The sequence below is a fragment of the Aedes aegypti genome, chromosome 2, assembly GCF_002204515.2.
Source record: "Aedes aegypti strain LVP_AGWG chromosome 2, AaegL5.0 Primary Assembly, whole genome shotgun sequence".
Taxonomy (NCBI): domain Eukaryota; kingdom Metazoa; phylum Arthropoda; class Insecta; order Diptera; family Culicidae; genus Aedes; species Aedes aegypti.
In genome coordinates, this window is record NC_035108.1 from 396,183,547 (window position 1) to 396,196,736 (window position 13,190).

General features: G+C 43.4%; 2 protein-coding genes across 3 annotated transcripts; both read left to right on the forward strand.

Moving 5' to 3' along the window:
- Positions 1-6,452: 6,452 nt before the first annotated feature.
- Positions 6,453-7,910, forward strand: LOC5575509 (trypsin-1). 2 transcript variants are annotated; one of them, XM_011495329.2, is made up of 3 exons: positions 6,453-6,539; positions 6,718-7,047; positions 7,109-7,910. In XM_011495329.2, the coding sequence occupies exons 2-3, from the start codon at positions 6,993-6,995 to the stop codon at positions 7,870-7,872; spliced, it is 819 nt and encodes a 272-aa protein (XP_011493631.1). In that variant the 5' UTR covers positions 6,453-6,539; positions 6,718-6,992; the 3' UTR covers positions 7,873-7,910. The 2 variants fall into 2 exon arrangements, with proteins under 2 accessions (XP_011493631.1, XP_001655766.1); XM_001655716.2 differs by having other exon boundaries at positions 6,461-7,047.
- Positions 7,911-8,242: 332 nt separating this feature from the next.
- LOC5575510 (trypsin-1) lies at positions 8,243-9,260 on the forward strand. Its single transcript, XM_001655717.2, has 2 exons — positions 8,243-8,399; positions 8,455-9,260. Exons 1-2 carry the CDS (start codon positions 8,345-8,347, stop codon positions 9,216-9,218), a joined length of 819 nt encoding a protein of 272 aa, XP_001655767.1. The 5' UTR covers positions 8,243-8,344; the 3' UTR covers positions 9,219-9,260.
- Positions 9,261-13,190: the final 3,930 nt, after the last annotated feature.

The following is a 13,190-nucleotide window of genomic DNA, read 5'->3' on the forward strand; positions in this document are numbered from 1 at the left end:
CAAAGTGATGTGTCCGGAATTTGAAGCTGTCCGTGATATGGATCAAAACAGTTTGCCAAAGGTTGAAAGCTTCAAAAACTCATCGATAAAATTGAATCTATGACAAAAGGTCGAAAGGACAAAAGGTCGAGGAACAAAAAATAAGGGACAAAGGTCGAAGGTTTTTTTCAAGTATTTTCAGCTTCTATTTCTTTTCATTCTAATCTACGAATATTGAAAAGAATCCATTACCTTGTATGCCTTACTTTTAACAAGTTAATTTGTATGATAGATAATATTGTTGAAATTTTTTTATAATTCATGGTTTCTTCAGCTATTCTCTTGTAAAAAGAATTTTCAATATTTTTTCACAGATATACCACCCCTATTAAATCGGCAAAGTTGTAGCTGGGAAGATTTCACATAAGTAGAGTTTGTTCACTTTTTCATAAATTATTATCACGAGCTATTCGAGGACTGAACACAAAAAGCTTTTCTCTTCCATAGTAATTTCCATAGAAACTTCAAATGGCCTGTGCATAACCAAATTTCTTCCAAATCACTTCAAATTTTGGGAGAAGGATTTTCATCATAATTGACACTGTTTAAGCATAGGGGAGCAAAAACTTCAAAATTTGCATCAGTCTTCTTCTTTTTCTTTCTGGCGTTACGTCCCAACTGGGACAAAGCCTGCTTCTCAGATTATTGTTCTTATGAGCACTTCCACAGTTATTAACTAAGAGCTTTCTTTGCCGATTGACCATTTTTGCAAGTGTATATCGTGTGGCAGGTACGAAGATACTCTATGCCCTGGGAATCGAGAAAATTTCCTTTACGAAAAGATCCTCGACCAGCGGGATTCGAACCCACGACCCTCAGCATGGTCATGCTGAATAGCTTCGCGTTTACCGCTACGGCTATCTGGGCCCCTTAGTCTTAGGGCCATCAGTCTAGTGTCCACTATATGAAAGAACTTTAAGAAAACGTATCAGTGTGGACCTTTTGAGAAACGATTGAATTGGATAACCATAATTCTTGCATTTGATTGATCCTACAAGTTACCATTTTGACTACTACTAGAGTACAATGAAATACTAAATAACAAAATTATCCTGCACTCAAAAATTATAACAAAGGAAAGAAAAAGTGTATGAGAATATATTGCCACGGTGTATGTTGAAGTTAAAAATTCGCATCTATGCGAAGTAACAGTGTCACAAAATTGGTACTTCCCTTGATATTTTTCATAAGCACCCCATAACAACGCCACTGGATGCGACGATTCATTCTTGAGTAATGAGCTTCGTTGCATGTTGAGTTGAATGAAATTTGGTGTGAGTAAAATATGACGTATTTAACTGCTGGCGCCGATAGTACAGTAGCCTGCGTAAATGCTTTTCAACCCGTTGGTCCCGGCTCAAGTGGCGATGTGCTTGATTTTAAAGGGTCAGGATGATGCTGTTATGATGTGGAGGCTACAAGAAGTCAGACTACGTACGGGAATAAACTGGAATCAGGGCCTATGTTTCTTGGGATACCGGATCCTATTCTTGACACTTTTGGTCACAATATGCGTTGTACAGAAATGTTTCTTGAAACAAAATTTCAGACAATTCGGCCGAGAAAAACTCTTCATGCCAATGGTAATCATGGAAGAACCCAAATAGTTCCTAACCCTCTTCCCATATTACATCTTATAACTACGTCGATAATTAAGATATTGAACTGAAGTATTGCTAAAATTTTACAATTCATAAAGAAAATCATTAGAAATAGTCATCTTTTAATGAAATGCCTTCAATTCTGCATAACTGGTACGGTGATGAACATTAGCTAAAAAGTTCGCCAAATGGCGAAGGTCAATGTGTAATGTAAAAGTATAGTTTTCATAACGATTTTAGGTTGGGAATCAATAATAATTATTGAAGAGAATAAGCAGTGTCTTGCCCCTCGTCAACCACATCCTGTGCATTACTTTTCCACTGGGGCGACTGCCGCACCCCGACGGCGACGGCAGAGCAGTGTGTAGAGAAAGAGACAGTGTTCAGTTCAACTTTGTACATTCGACGAGAAACACGTAGAGTAAAAGTTTCCTTTATTCAGTTTTCCTAAAACTCGTGGTCGTTCCTTTTTCCGGTAATCCGAAACATACGCAGATTCCCCTGTGCGGTAAATCATACTCTCCCACAGGTTATGAGCCCGGTTTGCGTTTCGGAAAGTGCGGGAGGAAATTTTTGAGAAATTTTCGTTTCGTTTGGCGGCGTCGCGAGTGGCTAATCGGCGGTGGTAGTGCATTTGCAAAATGGCGGATTTCAAGGGACTCGCTTTCGAGAAGTTGAACAATCGAAATTGGAACACGTGGAAATTCCGCATTGAAATGTTGCTCACCCGTGAGGAGGTTTGGCATGTGATTGCCGAACCGAAGCCAGAGCCAGTGGACGACCGGTGGAAAAAGGCTGATCAAAAGGCGAGGGCGACTATTGGGCTTTGCATTGAAGAAAGCCAATATAGCCTAGTGAAAAGTGTTGATTCGGCGAAAGGGTACTGGGACAAGTTATGTGCGTACCATGAAAAATCGACAATCACGACACAAGTGGCATTACTGAACAAATTGTGGAGCATGAATCTTTCGGAAGGTGGTGACGTTGAGTGTCACATTCGCGAGTTAGAAGAAGTGTATGACCGGCTTGCAGCCGCGGGGCACGTTCTGACGGAGTCCTTCAAGATTGTGTTGTTGTTCAGAAGTTTGCCTGAATCGTATCAGGGGCTGGCAACTTTGCTGCAAAGCCAGCTGGATGCGGGTACGACGATGGAGGCAGTTAAAGTGAAAGTGCTTGAAGAATTTGAGCGCCGGAATGAGCGTTCTGGGCGAGTGAGTGGATCGGCGAGCAGTGAAGCTACCGCCATGAAAAGTGCGACAAAGAAGAGTCGAGAGAAGAGTAGTGCGGTGAAAACATGCTACCACTGTGGGAAGCCCGGTCATCTCCGGCGTGATTGTCGGGCATGGAAGAATGCAAAGCAGGGTGACGATGAAAAGAAGAAGCCCGAAGCTAAGCAGAGTGCGAAGAAAGCCAACGATGACAAAAGTTATGTGTGCTTTTCGGCTACCAACAGTGTGAAAAACAATGAATGGTATGTCGATAGTGGTGCCAGCTGTCATATGACAAATGACGAACAGTTTTTCACTAAGCTGGTTAAGAAAAGTGGCCCGAGTGTTGTGTTGGCAGACGGAAAAGTTGTGAAAACGGCGGGTTGTGGTTATGGCACACTTCGTGGTGTGAGTGGAAGTGGTAACGTCATTGATGTGAAGTTAACCGACGTTTTGCTTGTGCCGTCGCTAACGAGCGGCTTGATATCCGTTGATAAGCTAACCTCCAAAGGGTTCACGGCTGTGTTTGAAGCCAAAGGTTGTGAAATTCGTGACAAAACTGGTGAGGTCGTTGTTGTCGGTGACCGATATGGTGGCTTGTATCGGTTGAAGCTTGGTGAAGTGTCGAGGAAGGTGGAAGAAAAGGTGCATAATCCGCTGTGCCAGCACCAGTGGCACCGACGTTTTGGCCACAGGCATCCGGGAGTGATAAACAGGATTAGTGATGAGAAGCTAGGTAACGGGATGAAGGTCGTAGACTGCGGCATTCGGCTTACCTGCGAGCCGTGCATCGAGGGCAAACTGGCTCGGAATCCGATCCCGAAAGTGGCGGAACGCAAATCAACGCTGCCGCTGGATTTGGTCCACACAGATCTCTGTGGGCCAATGAAAACGACAACCCCCGGCGGTAAGAGATTCATCATGACGATGATTGACGACTTTAGTCGTTATATCGTGGTCTACCTACTCGCCAAGAAATCGGAAGCACCAGGTAAGATGAAAGAATATGTTCGTTTTGTCCAAAATTTGTTCGGCCGCAAACCCAAGATCATCCGATCTGATGGCGGCGGCGAATACTGTAACCAGGAATTGCGCACATTCTTTGCGGAAGAGGGAATCAAGGCCCAATATTCTACGGCGTATACTCCGCAACAAAATGGCGTTGCGGAGAGAAAAAATAGGTCGCTTCAGGAGATGGCTCGAACCATGTTACTGGATGCCAGTCTTCCCACGCGTTATTGGGGAGAGGCAGTGGTGGCAGCGGCGTTCTTGCAGAACAGGCTTCCCTCGCGTGCTGTGGATACTACTCCCTTCGAAAAATGGCACGGACGCAAACCACAGTTAGGATACCTCCGCGTCTATGGGTGCCATGCGTTCGTACACGTCCCAGATGTTAAACGCGGTAAGTTTGACGGGAAGGCGCGAAAACTTCGCTTCATTGGATATTCCGAAGAACATAAGGGGTACAGGTTTGTCGACACCTCTACCGACAAGATCACCATAAGCCGGGATGCGCGATTCCTGGAGTTGGATGATGGATCTTCTCACAGCCTGGCGAAGGATCCGAGTCAGGAGCCCGTGAACACTGAAGTGGTATGGCCGCTCAAGGAAAACTCGGACCAGCAAGCTGAAGAAGAGGATGTTCCTGCGGAACTGCCTGAAGATCAAGACGAGGATAGTATGTTTTTCGACCTGGAAGATCAGGATGCCGAAGCTGACCCCCTGGCTGTAAAGCAGGAGGAGGAGGAGGAGGAAGAAGACCGTGAAGAAGCAGCGCGATTGAATCAAGGAGCAGGCGTTCGGCAATCAAGCCGCCGGACGCGTGGTGTGCTACCCAACCACCTATCAGATTACGTTGTTGGTGTAGCAGCACATTCGGAGTTGGAACCGGTAACTTTCGAGGAGGCAATGTCTTTCCCGGAACGAGATGCTTGGAAATCGGCTATGGACAGTGAGATGGCGTCCCACAAAAAGAATGGTACGTGGGAGCTAGTTCCTCTCCCGAAAGGCAAGAAACTAGTTGGAAGCCGATGGGTATTCAAACTCAAGCGGAATGAATGCAACGAGATCGTGCGCTATAAGGCACGGATTGTGGCGCAGGGGTTTACCCAGACTCCTGGTGTGGACTTTGGCGACGTTTTTGCTCCGGTGACTCGCCATGCCACTCTGCGAACTCTTTTGGCATTGGCTGGAAAGAAGAATCTCGTAGTGAAGCACCTAGACGTCCGAACCGCTTATCTGTACGGCAACATAAGCGAGGAAATCTACATGAAGCAGCCCCCGGGATATGTCGCTCAAGGCAAGGAGGAGCTTGTATGCCGGCTGCGTAGGAGCATATACGGACTGCGACAATCGGCCCGCTGCTGGAACGAGAGGCTGACGGAAGTGCTGAAGAAGATGGGGTTCGAGGCAAGCGATGCTGATGCGTGTCTGTTCGTGGGCATTGTGAACGGGAAGAAAGTGTACTTAATTGTTTATGTAGACGATTTTCTCGTGGCATGCGAGAGCGAACAAGTGATCACCAGTGTTTTCGAACAATTGAAGAAGAGTTTTGACATTCAATGCCTCGGCGATGTGAAATGTTTCCTGGGTCTCGAAGTACAGAAGAAAGACAATGTGTATAGTGTGAGTCTGACAAACTATATAGACCAGTTGGTAGCGAGAGTGGGACTCAGTGAAGCAAAGGTTTCAAAAACGCCGATGGACAAGGGTTTACTTGGTGATGAAGTGAACGATAAACCGTTAGAAGACGTTACGAAATACAGAAGCGCGGTGGGTGCACTTATGTATATTGCCGTGTGCGCTCGCCCCGACATCATGAACAGTGCTGCAATACTTGGCCGGAAGTTCAGTGCACCTTCGGAGAGTGACTGGACGGCAGCCAAACGCGTAATCCGTTACCTCAAAGGAACACGCGATTGGAGGCTGATTCTCGGCGGTGATAACGAAGATCTTGTGGCATTTTCGGACAGCGATTGGGCAGGAGATACCGGGACACGAAAGTCAACTACCGGCTTCGTGCTATTTTATTCAGGAGGAGCCGTTTCGTGGGCAAGTCGCCGGCAAGACTGTGTCACGCTGTCGACTTTAGAAGCAGAGTACGTTGCCCTAACGGAGACGTGCCAAGAGGTGGTCTGGATGCGACGACTGCTTCGTGATCTTGGAGAGGAGCAAACTACAGCGACGGTTGTTCACGAGGACAATCAGGGATGTCTCAGCTTTGCTCAGTCCGAGCGTTCTAGCAAGCGGTCAAAGCACATAGAAACAAAGCGCCACTTCGTGAAGAACCTATGTGAACGAGGCGAGGTTGCGTTGGTGTATTGCCCGACGGAGGACATGAAGGCGGACGTTCTAACGAAACCGTTGGGAAGAGTCAAGCATCATCACTTCGCGAGCGAGCTTGGATTGGTTGGCGGTGTGCCGAGCGTCAAACATTGAGGAGGAGTGAAGAGAATAAGCAGTGTCTTGCCCCTCGTCAACCACATCCTGTGCATTACTTTTCCACTGGGGCGACTGCCGCACCCCGACGGCGACGGCAGAGCAGTGTGTAGAGAAAGAGACAGTGTTCAGTTCAACTTTGTACATTCGACGAGAAACACGTAGAGTAAAAGTTTCCTTTATTCAGTTTTCCTAAAACTCGTGGTCGTTCCTTTTTCCGGTAATCCGAAACATACGCAGATTCCCCTGTGCGGTAAATCATACTCTCCCACAATTATGAGATAAATTATTCAGAAAAATTACATTCAACATGTCGAGCTGCAAACATTTTTGTTTTGGATTTAATTTATGCTTTAATTTGGACGTACGCTATATGTTTTCAAAACAAAATGAACTAAATTTGTCTGGTCATATGTTCTATGACTTTCCAGCAATTTCGAGAGAAAGCATCGACCCATTTCTGATGTAATGCCGTAGATTTTGATCGACTAAGAAAGCCGTGAAAACCCATCGGCCTTACCCATTGGTCTTCCCGATATGATAAGCTATCCCTCGTCAAAACGTAATTTTTGAAATTCATTTCGGTATCAGAAGCATACAGTTAAAGAATGGGTAATCTCATCTAATGCAATAATCAAAATATTGCAACCTCGCAACGCATATAAATACGACCTCTGCAACCACAATCTGCAGTTGAATTGCAAAGATGAAACTTCTAGTACTGTTGGTGTGCGCAGTTGTAGCCGTTTCGGCAGCTCCTCGTAAGTAGATTTTTCCATTAGGCATTTGCGTGAACTTATATTGCTCCTATGCAAATTACAGACAAGGACTACATTGAGTTGGCCCGAGGAGGACGCGTGGTCGGTGGAATCAACGCTCTGCCAAATGAGTTCCCGAGCATTGTTTCGGTTCAACGTTTGATCCTGACTCTGTCGGCTCACATCTGTGGTGGAACCATCATCAACGGCCGCTTTGTCCTCACTGCTGCTCATTGCATTACTGAATCCCCTGAAAATGCACGCTTTGCTATTTGGGCCGGATCGCACGACATTACCACTGCTGAAAGCAACCGCCAAACCATCAATGTCGAAGAAGCCATTGTTCATCCAGAATATCTTGGCGGAGTGAACCCGTCCGATGTCGGTCTTATGCGTCTGCAGAGCTACTTGAACTTCAATGACTTCGTTCAACCTGCTAATCTGCAACCAGCTGGTTCTCATGCTCAGCCTGGTCCAGCTACTCTTGCCGGATGGGGAAGCACTTCATCCACAACTGTTCCTTCGATGCCTGCCATCCTACAGAAGGTTGTGAAACCCATCATTGATTACGATACTTGCACTGAAGCCAACGGCGGACCAGGAAACAGCCCACTGGGAGAAACCAACGTCTGCACTGGACCCTTGACCGGAGGAATCTCTGCCTGCTCTGGAGATTCTGGCGGTCCACTGTACGTTATTGAGAACGGTGTGCAAACTCAGGTCGGTATTGTCTCCTGGGGATGGATGCCTTGTGGATCGGTTGGACGCCCCTCGGTCTATGTTGGTATTTCTCACTATCGTGATTGGATCGATTCCAACTCAGCGTAAGAAGTTTCGTTTGCAATAAAAGACATAGCAAATTTAAACTCATTGATGTTTTTCATTTAAATATCACGAGATTATACTCAAATTTGTTGCATTCAACAGGTGGCTTATTGATGTACAGTTCGAAATCAAAATAATGATATCGTGTTTTTATTGCATTGCGTTCGCAGTTTTTTTCAGAAACCTGCGTAAAACTTATCGAAGTGAAATTTTAGAGATAACGGTATCTCACCACATTGACACAATGAAGTAGTTGTTAAATGATTATTGGTAGGAGCTGTGAATTTCCCAGATATTACGCGGGTTGTTCCAAACGATAAGCAACCCCTTACCTATCAACAGATGTGGTGTCGCGGATTTGCGATAATGCTGGAAGTGATTAAAGTTTACCAAAATGTGCTTCTGACTGTAAAATACTTAGAAGGTATAAATAGTCGCAGCACTACCGGGTAAGGCCTACAGTAACCCATCGAAAATGAAACTGTTGGGGCTTTTGGTTTGTTTGGTTGCTGCCGTGGCAGCTGCTCCTCGTAAGTAAATTCATTATGTTATATTTCAAGCAAAATATTCAAAGATATTTAACAGGAAAGGACTACATTGAGCTGGCCCGTGGAGGACGCGTGGTCGGTGGAATCAACGCTCTGCCAAATGAGTTCCCAAGCATTGTTTCGATTCAACGTTTGATCCTGACCTTGTCGGCTCACATCTGTGGTGGAACCATCATCAACGGCCGCTTTGTCCTCACTGCTGCTCACTGCATCACTGAATCCCCTGAAAATGCCCGTTTCGCCGTCTGGGCCGGATCACACGACATCACCGCATCGGAAAGTAGCCGTCAGGTGATCAACGTTGAAACTTCAATTGTACACCCTGAATACCTCGGAGGAGTAAACCCATCTGACGTGGCTGTTATGCGTCTGTCAAGTTACTTCAACTTCAACGACTTCGTTCAGCCAGCCAATTTGCAGCCGGCCGGTTCTCATGCCCAGCCTGGTCCAGCTACTCTTGCCGGATGGGGAAGCACATCCACTACCAACAATCCATCGATGCCTGCTATTCTGCAAAAGGTCGTGAAGCCAATCATTGATTACGATACCTGCCTCACGGCCAACGGCGGACCAGGAAACAGTCCACTTGGACCAAGCAACGTGTGCACTGGACCTTTGACCGGCGGTATCTCTGCCTGCTCTGGAGATTCCGGCGGCCCATTGTTCACCATTGCAAACGGTGTGCAGACTCAGGTCGGAGTTGTGTCATGGGGATGGATGCCGTGTGGATCCGTTGGACGCCCCTCGGTCTATGTTGGTATTTCTCACTACCGCGAATGGATCGACTCCAACTCAGCGTAAATATAAATCTTGAGTAATAAAATTGTGTTATAGATTAAAGGATATTTGTGTTTTTATAACATATAAGTGCCGAAAATTGTTACTGATAACAAACCCAATTTGAACTTTTAGCAAACTATTTGGATATCAAAATAGCCGTATTGGTGAGCATCCAGCTATTCAGCACGACATTACAGGATACTTTCTTTAGGATCACTTAACCTTTTAAGTACCACTACACACTGAAATATGTTTAAATTTAATGTGGCTTAAAAATTTAAGTTGTACAAAATATCATAATCGATATCGATTCTAAATTATCATCGATATCAAATTTTTAAATATCGGATATCGTATCAATAATTTTTGGCCGATATTTATCGATATTATCGGATTTATCGATATCGGCACAGCACTCCCTTCCCTTCCCCTCTGTAAGTAGCGTACTTGATGCATTTCCCCATAGAAAATATTAGGGGAACATGGTCCAATACGCGCTGATGGGGTAAAATGGCTCACCTCACTAAATCATTCCTACACCGTTTCAATTTGTATTCTTTGCCAAACGATCCTAAAACATGTTTACCTAAGACCCAGTAAACCACGTATCATATAAGAATGTGCAGCCAAAATCTCATATTCGTACGTCAAGAATCAAGAATCGCACAAGATGCCAAATTAAGCGTTATCAATATCAACACAAGTTGTATATAAATCCCCCATACGATTCATCAACAAAAATCTGTGTTGACAGCAAAACATGTCGTAAAAAGTGCAACATAGAATCGCGTTAAGTTGTATAAACTGACAGATCATATATCAATCCAGAAAGGAATCTATGACAAAAGGTCGAAAGACAAAAGGTCGAAAGACAAAAGGTCGAAAGGACAAAAGGTTGAAAGGACAAAAGGTCGAAGAACACAAAAGAAGGGACAAAAGGTCGAATTATTTTTTCAAAGAAGGGAAAATTACCCACCCTTATGTCTTTCGACCTTGTGTCCTTTCGACCTTTTTTCTTTCAACCTTTTTTCCATTAACCGTGGTAAGGTGTACGAATCCTAATCCAGAGTTCCGTGGTTCAAGGCTTTTTTTCGTCCAAATTTTGTGGCATCGTATTTCTGATCGTAGAAAGTCTGGAAAAGTCGTGCCAAGTACGCATATAGCGTCCACTCTGGTAGGTATATAGCCTTTCCATGCATCTTATACGATTCAATTGATTCATATAGAATGATGTATAACAAAAGTTATACCAACCAAAATATTTCACTTCTTTGCCTAAATATTAAGGTTATCCGATGATTTTATTAACAAATAATCGTTTTCATACCACAGAGCAAACTTAGGAGAAACTTGGTTGCTTACTCCTGTTTCTCCATACTAAATGGCATTCTACCCAATCCATTCCCGGTTGGCTGATGTAAATGTGTATGCTTAGTCTCGGAAGTCGGAGTACTCTTTATGGACAGCATGATCCTGTAAGATTTATGACTGCAAAGTTCGAGGAAGTCTACCATTTGTTCGATTTCAACGTGTCGATTACAACCCTTCGAAATCGTTTTGTGGAGTACTTTGGTAGAAACTGACTGTTCATGTTTGTGTTATGTATAATTTGTTTATGTTTGTTTTATTCATTAAGACAACATTATGTCAGATGGATTATTTGAAATACAATACAATACAATACAATTCGGTTATTTTAAACCACCCGAATTTTTCAAGCAACATTTTTACACGATATAAAGCCGTAAAAAACGCAAATTTGGGAAATGATTTCATGTTACTGTGTACCCTCGTTGGTTTGACTACATTTAATCTGAACACTTTTTAATTTGTACCCCGCTAATTGGCACATCTTTCAGATTAAAAATGGTTCAAACGTCATTTAGCTCATGGAACGGAGTAAAGTGAAATGGAACGTCGCGAAACGAAATGCAGATTCAAAACAAAGCAGCAAAAGAGGTGACCATAAATACGGTTCTAGGGTGACTAGAAGTTCAAATTAAAAATGAACCCCGTTGGTTTGCATGAGATTTCGTTCAAATTAGCGGGGGTACACGGTAGTAGCTAGCAAATATTGTAAAGTTACTGTTAGGACTGCGAATGGCGTTAAAATGTAGATCTCATCTCGACACAAATCCTTAAAGTGTCATTTTGGACCATTTTGCCCTACTGATACACAAAGCTTTACGGAGAGGATAGGAAGATGAGTGAAAATGAACAAATTTGGGGTTAGGAGAACTCAGGGTAATACGTCCCACCCGGACAATACGCCTCTCTTCGATATTCAATGATCCAGAATCAATATAAAAAAAATACTAGGAATCCTTACTTATCATGAGACTGTTCCATTATGAAAATTTGACAGTTGACGCGCAGCAAAACAGAGATAATGCAAAAAGTATCAAGAGTAAAATATCGATGTTTTTTCATGTAGTTTGTTTAAGAATTTTTTTTTAGTTGAATAGCAACAACATAAAAGGAACCAATAGTAAAACGTCGACGCTGGAACTAATGATCAAGTGTCATTAGTAAGAATTACCAAAAAGAATGGAAATGCACTGAAATATAACATCTCAATCGCGGGCAATATGCCTCATCACGAGCCGGACGATATGTCCCATTGTCGCACTCTTGATGCCATTTTTTCCGAGCAAGTTCCATCGCAGTTTTTAGCGTGCAGCTGACAGCCCTGGAGCATATAACCCCTATGTTGTGGGGCATACTGTCCATTTGTCATGGGGTGTACTATCCGTTTTTTGTGGGGCATATTATGCTGATGTTAAGGTATATTGTTCAGTGCGAGATTTAGATGATTGTAAAAAAGTTGTTATTTTTTGTTAATGAAGTAGATTTTAAGGAAAAGCTTGCACTTTTAAACAACTAGTAAGATAAATAGCCAATTGATGTGATTTTTTCCATTAGATTTAGCGCTTTTGATGCAGATATTTCCATTTATTTTTAAAGGGGGCATATTCTACCTTGTTATCCTACGTTTTGGGTAGAGACGATCGGGTTCAGAGTGGCTTTAAATAAGAGTGGCGTCAATGTTAAAATTGGAACACCGGCGAAATGTTTTTTCTATATAAATCCGCGTTCCAAACGAGCTGGATGTCTATCAAAATTGGAGAACGACGGACTCTTCTATATAGGCACTCTAGTTGGGTTCAATTATGAAAATTTAAAAGTTTTCGGATTCGGATTGAAAAAAACGAGTTTTTCTTTGGTTTAATGAGCACTGTGAACTGAGCAGCAACCTGAAAGCTTCCTTATGCATCATAAACGATGAATTCACCATTTTTGTATCTCGGGTTTTTTGGAGTTTTTCTTCTTAAAATCTGGGTTTCGGGTTCTGGGTTCTTAAAATCTGGTTTGAAAACATAAATGTAAACTCCGAGGTTTCGTTGCCAAATTTCGCAATTTTTAATATTGTATAGAAGGCGCAATATTACACTGGGAGGTCATTATTTACTCAAAAATTCTAGACCAGATACCATAAATCAAGGCTAGACAACTTCAGCATGGTATGACATGGCTGTGAACGTTCCCTGAGGTAGAATACGTTGCCTAAAAATCCGGGAACACACAAAAATGATTACCAAAAATTCATTTTAAATCGGATACTTCTTAAATTTATTAGTATAGAAATCACTAAAAGAAACATTAAAATCTGCAATAAAAGAACTTCAATGTTATCTATTTTCGTTGTTTTATTTTTTTTAAATTTGCCCGTTTATGGTGTCGGTTGTAACGAACGGCTTGCTGTACCGTACGCACTCACAAATCGCCTGCCACAACAGGTACTTCTTCGCGAATTTGTCCATCTTTCTCTTTCGGAACCTCCATGCGAGACGTACCGACAAAAATCACGAGGCCGGGGATTTATTTGGTGTCTGCCTTGATGTATGTCTCGTCGTCCATGACGAGACAGCCTGGCTTGACCAGCCACTCAAGGTATAGCTTCCGCGCACGCAATTTGGCCACCGTGTTATGCTT

What these genes read in the sequence shown, in the direction of transcription:
- LOC5575509 (XM_011495329.2), top strand. Translation starts at nt 6,993, where the DNA reads ATGAAACTTCTAGTACTGTTGGTGTGCGCAGTTGTAGCCGTTTCGGCA. An exon ending in AGCCGTTTCGGCAGCTCCTC is followed by an intron (nt 7,048 to 7,108) that starts GTAAGTAGATTT and finishes TGCAAATTACAG; the next exon opens with ACAAGGACTACATTGAGTTG.
- LOC5575510 (XM_001655717.2), top strand. Translation starts at nt 8,345, where the DNA reads ATGAAACTGTTGGGGCTTTTGGTTTGTTTGGTTGCTGCCGTGGCAGCT. An exon ending in TGCCGTGGCAGCTGCTCCTC is followed by an intron (nt 8,400 to 8,454) that starts GTAAGTAAATTC and finishes GATATTTAACAG; the next exon opens with GAAAGGACTACATTGAGCTG.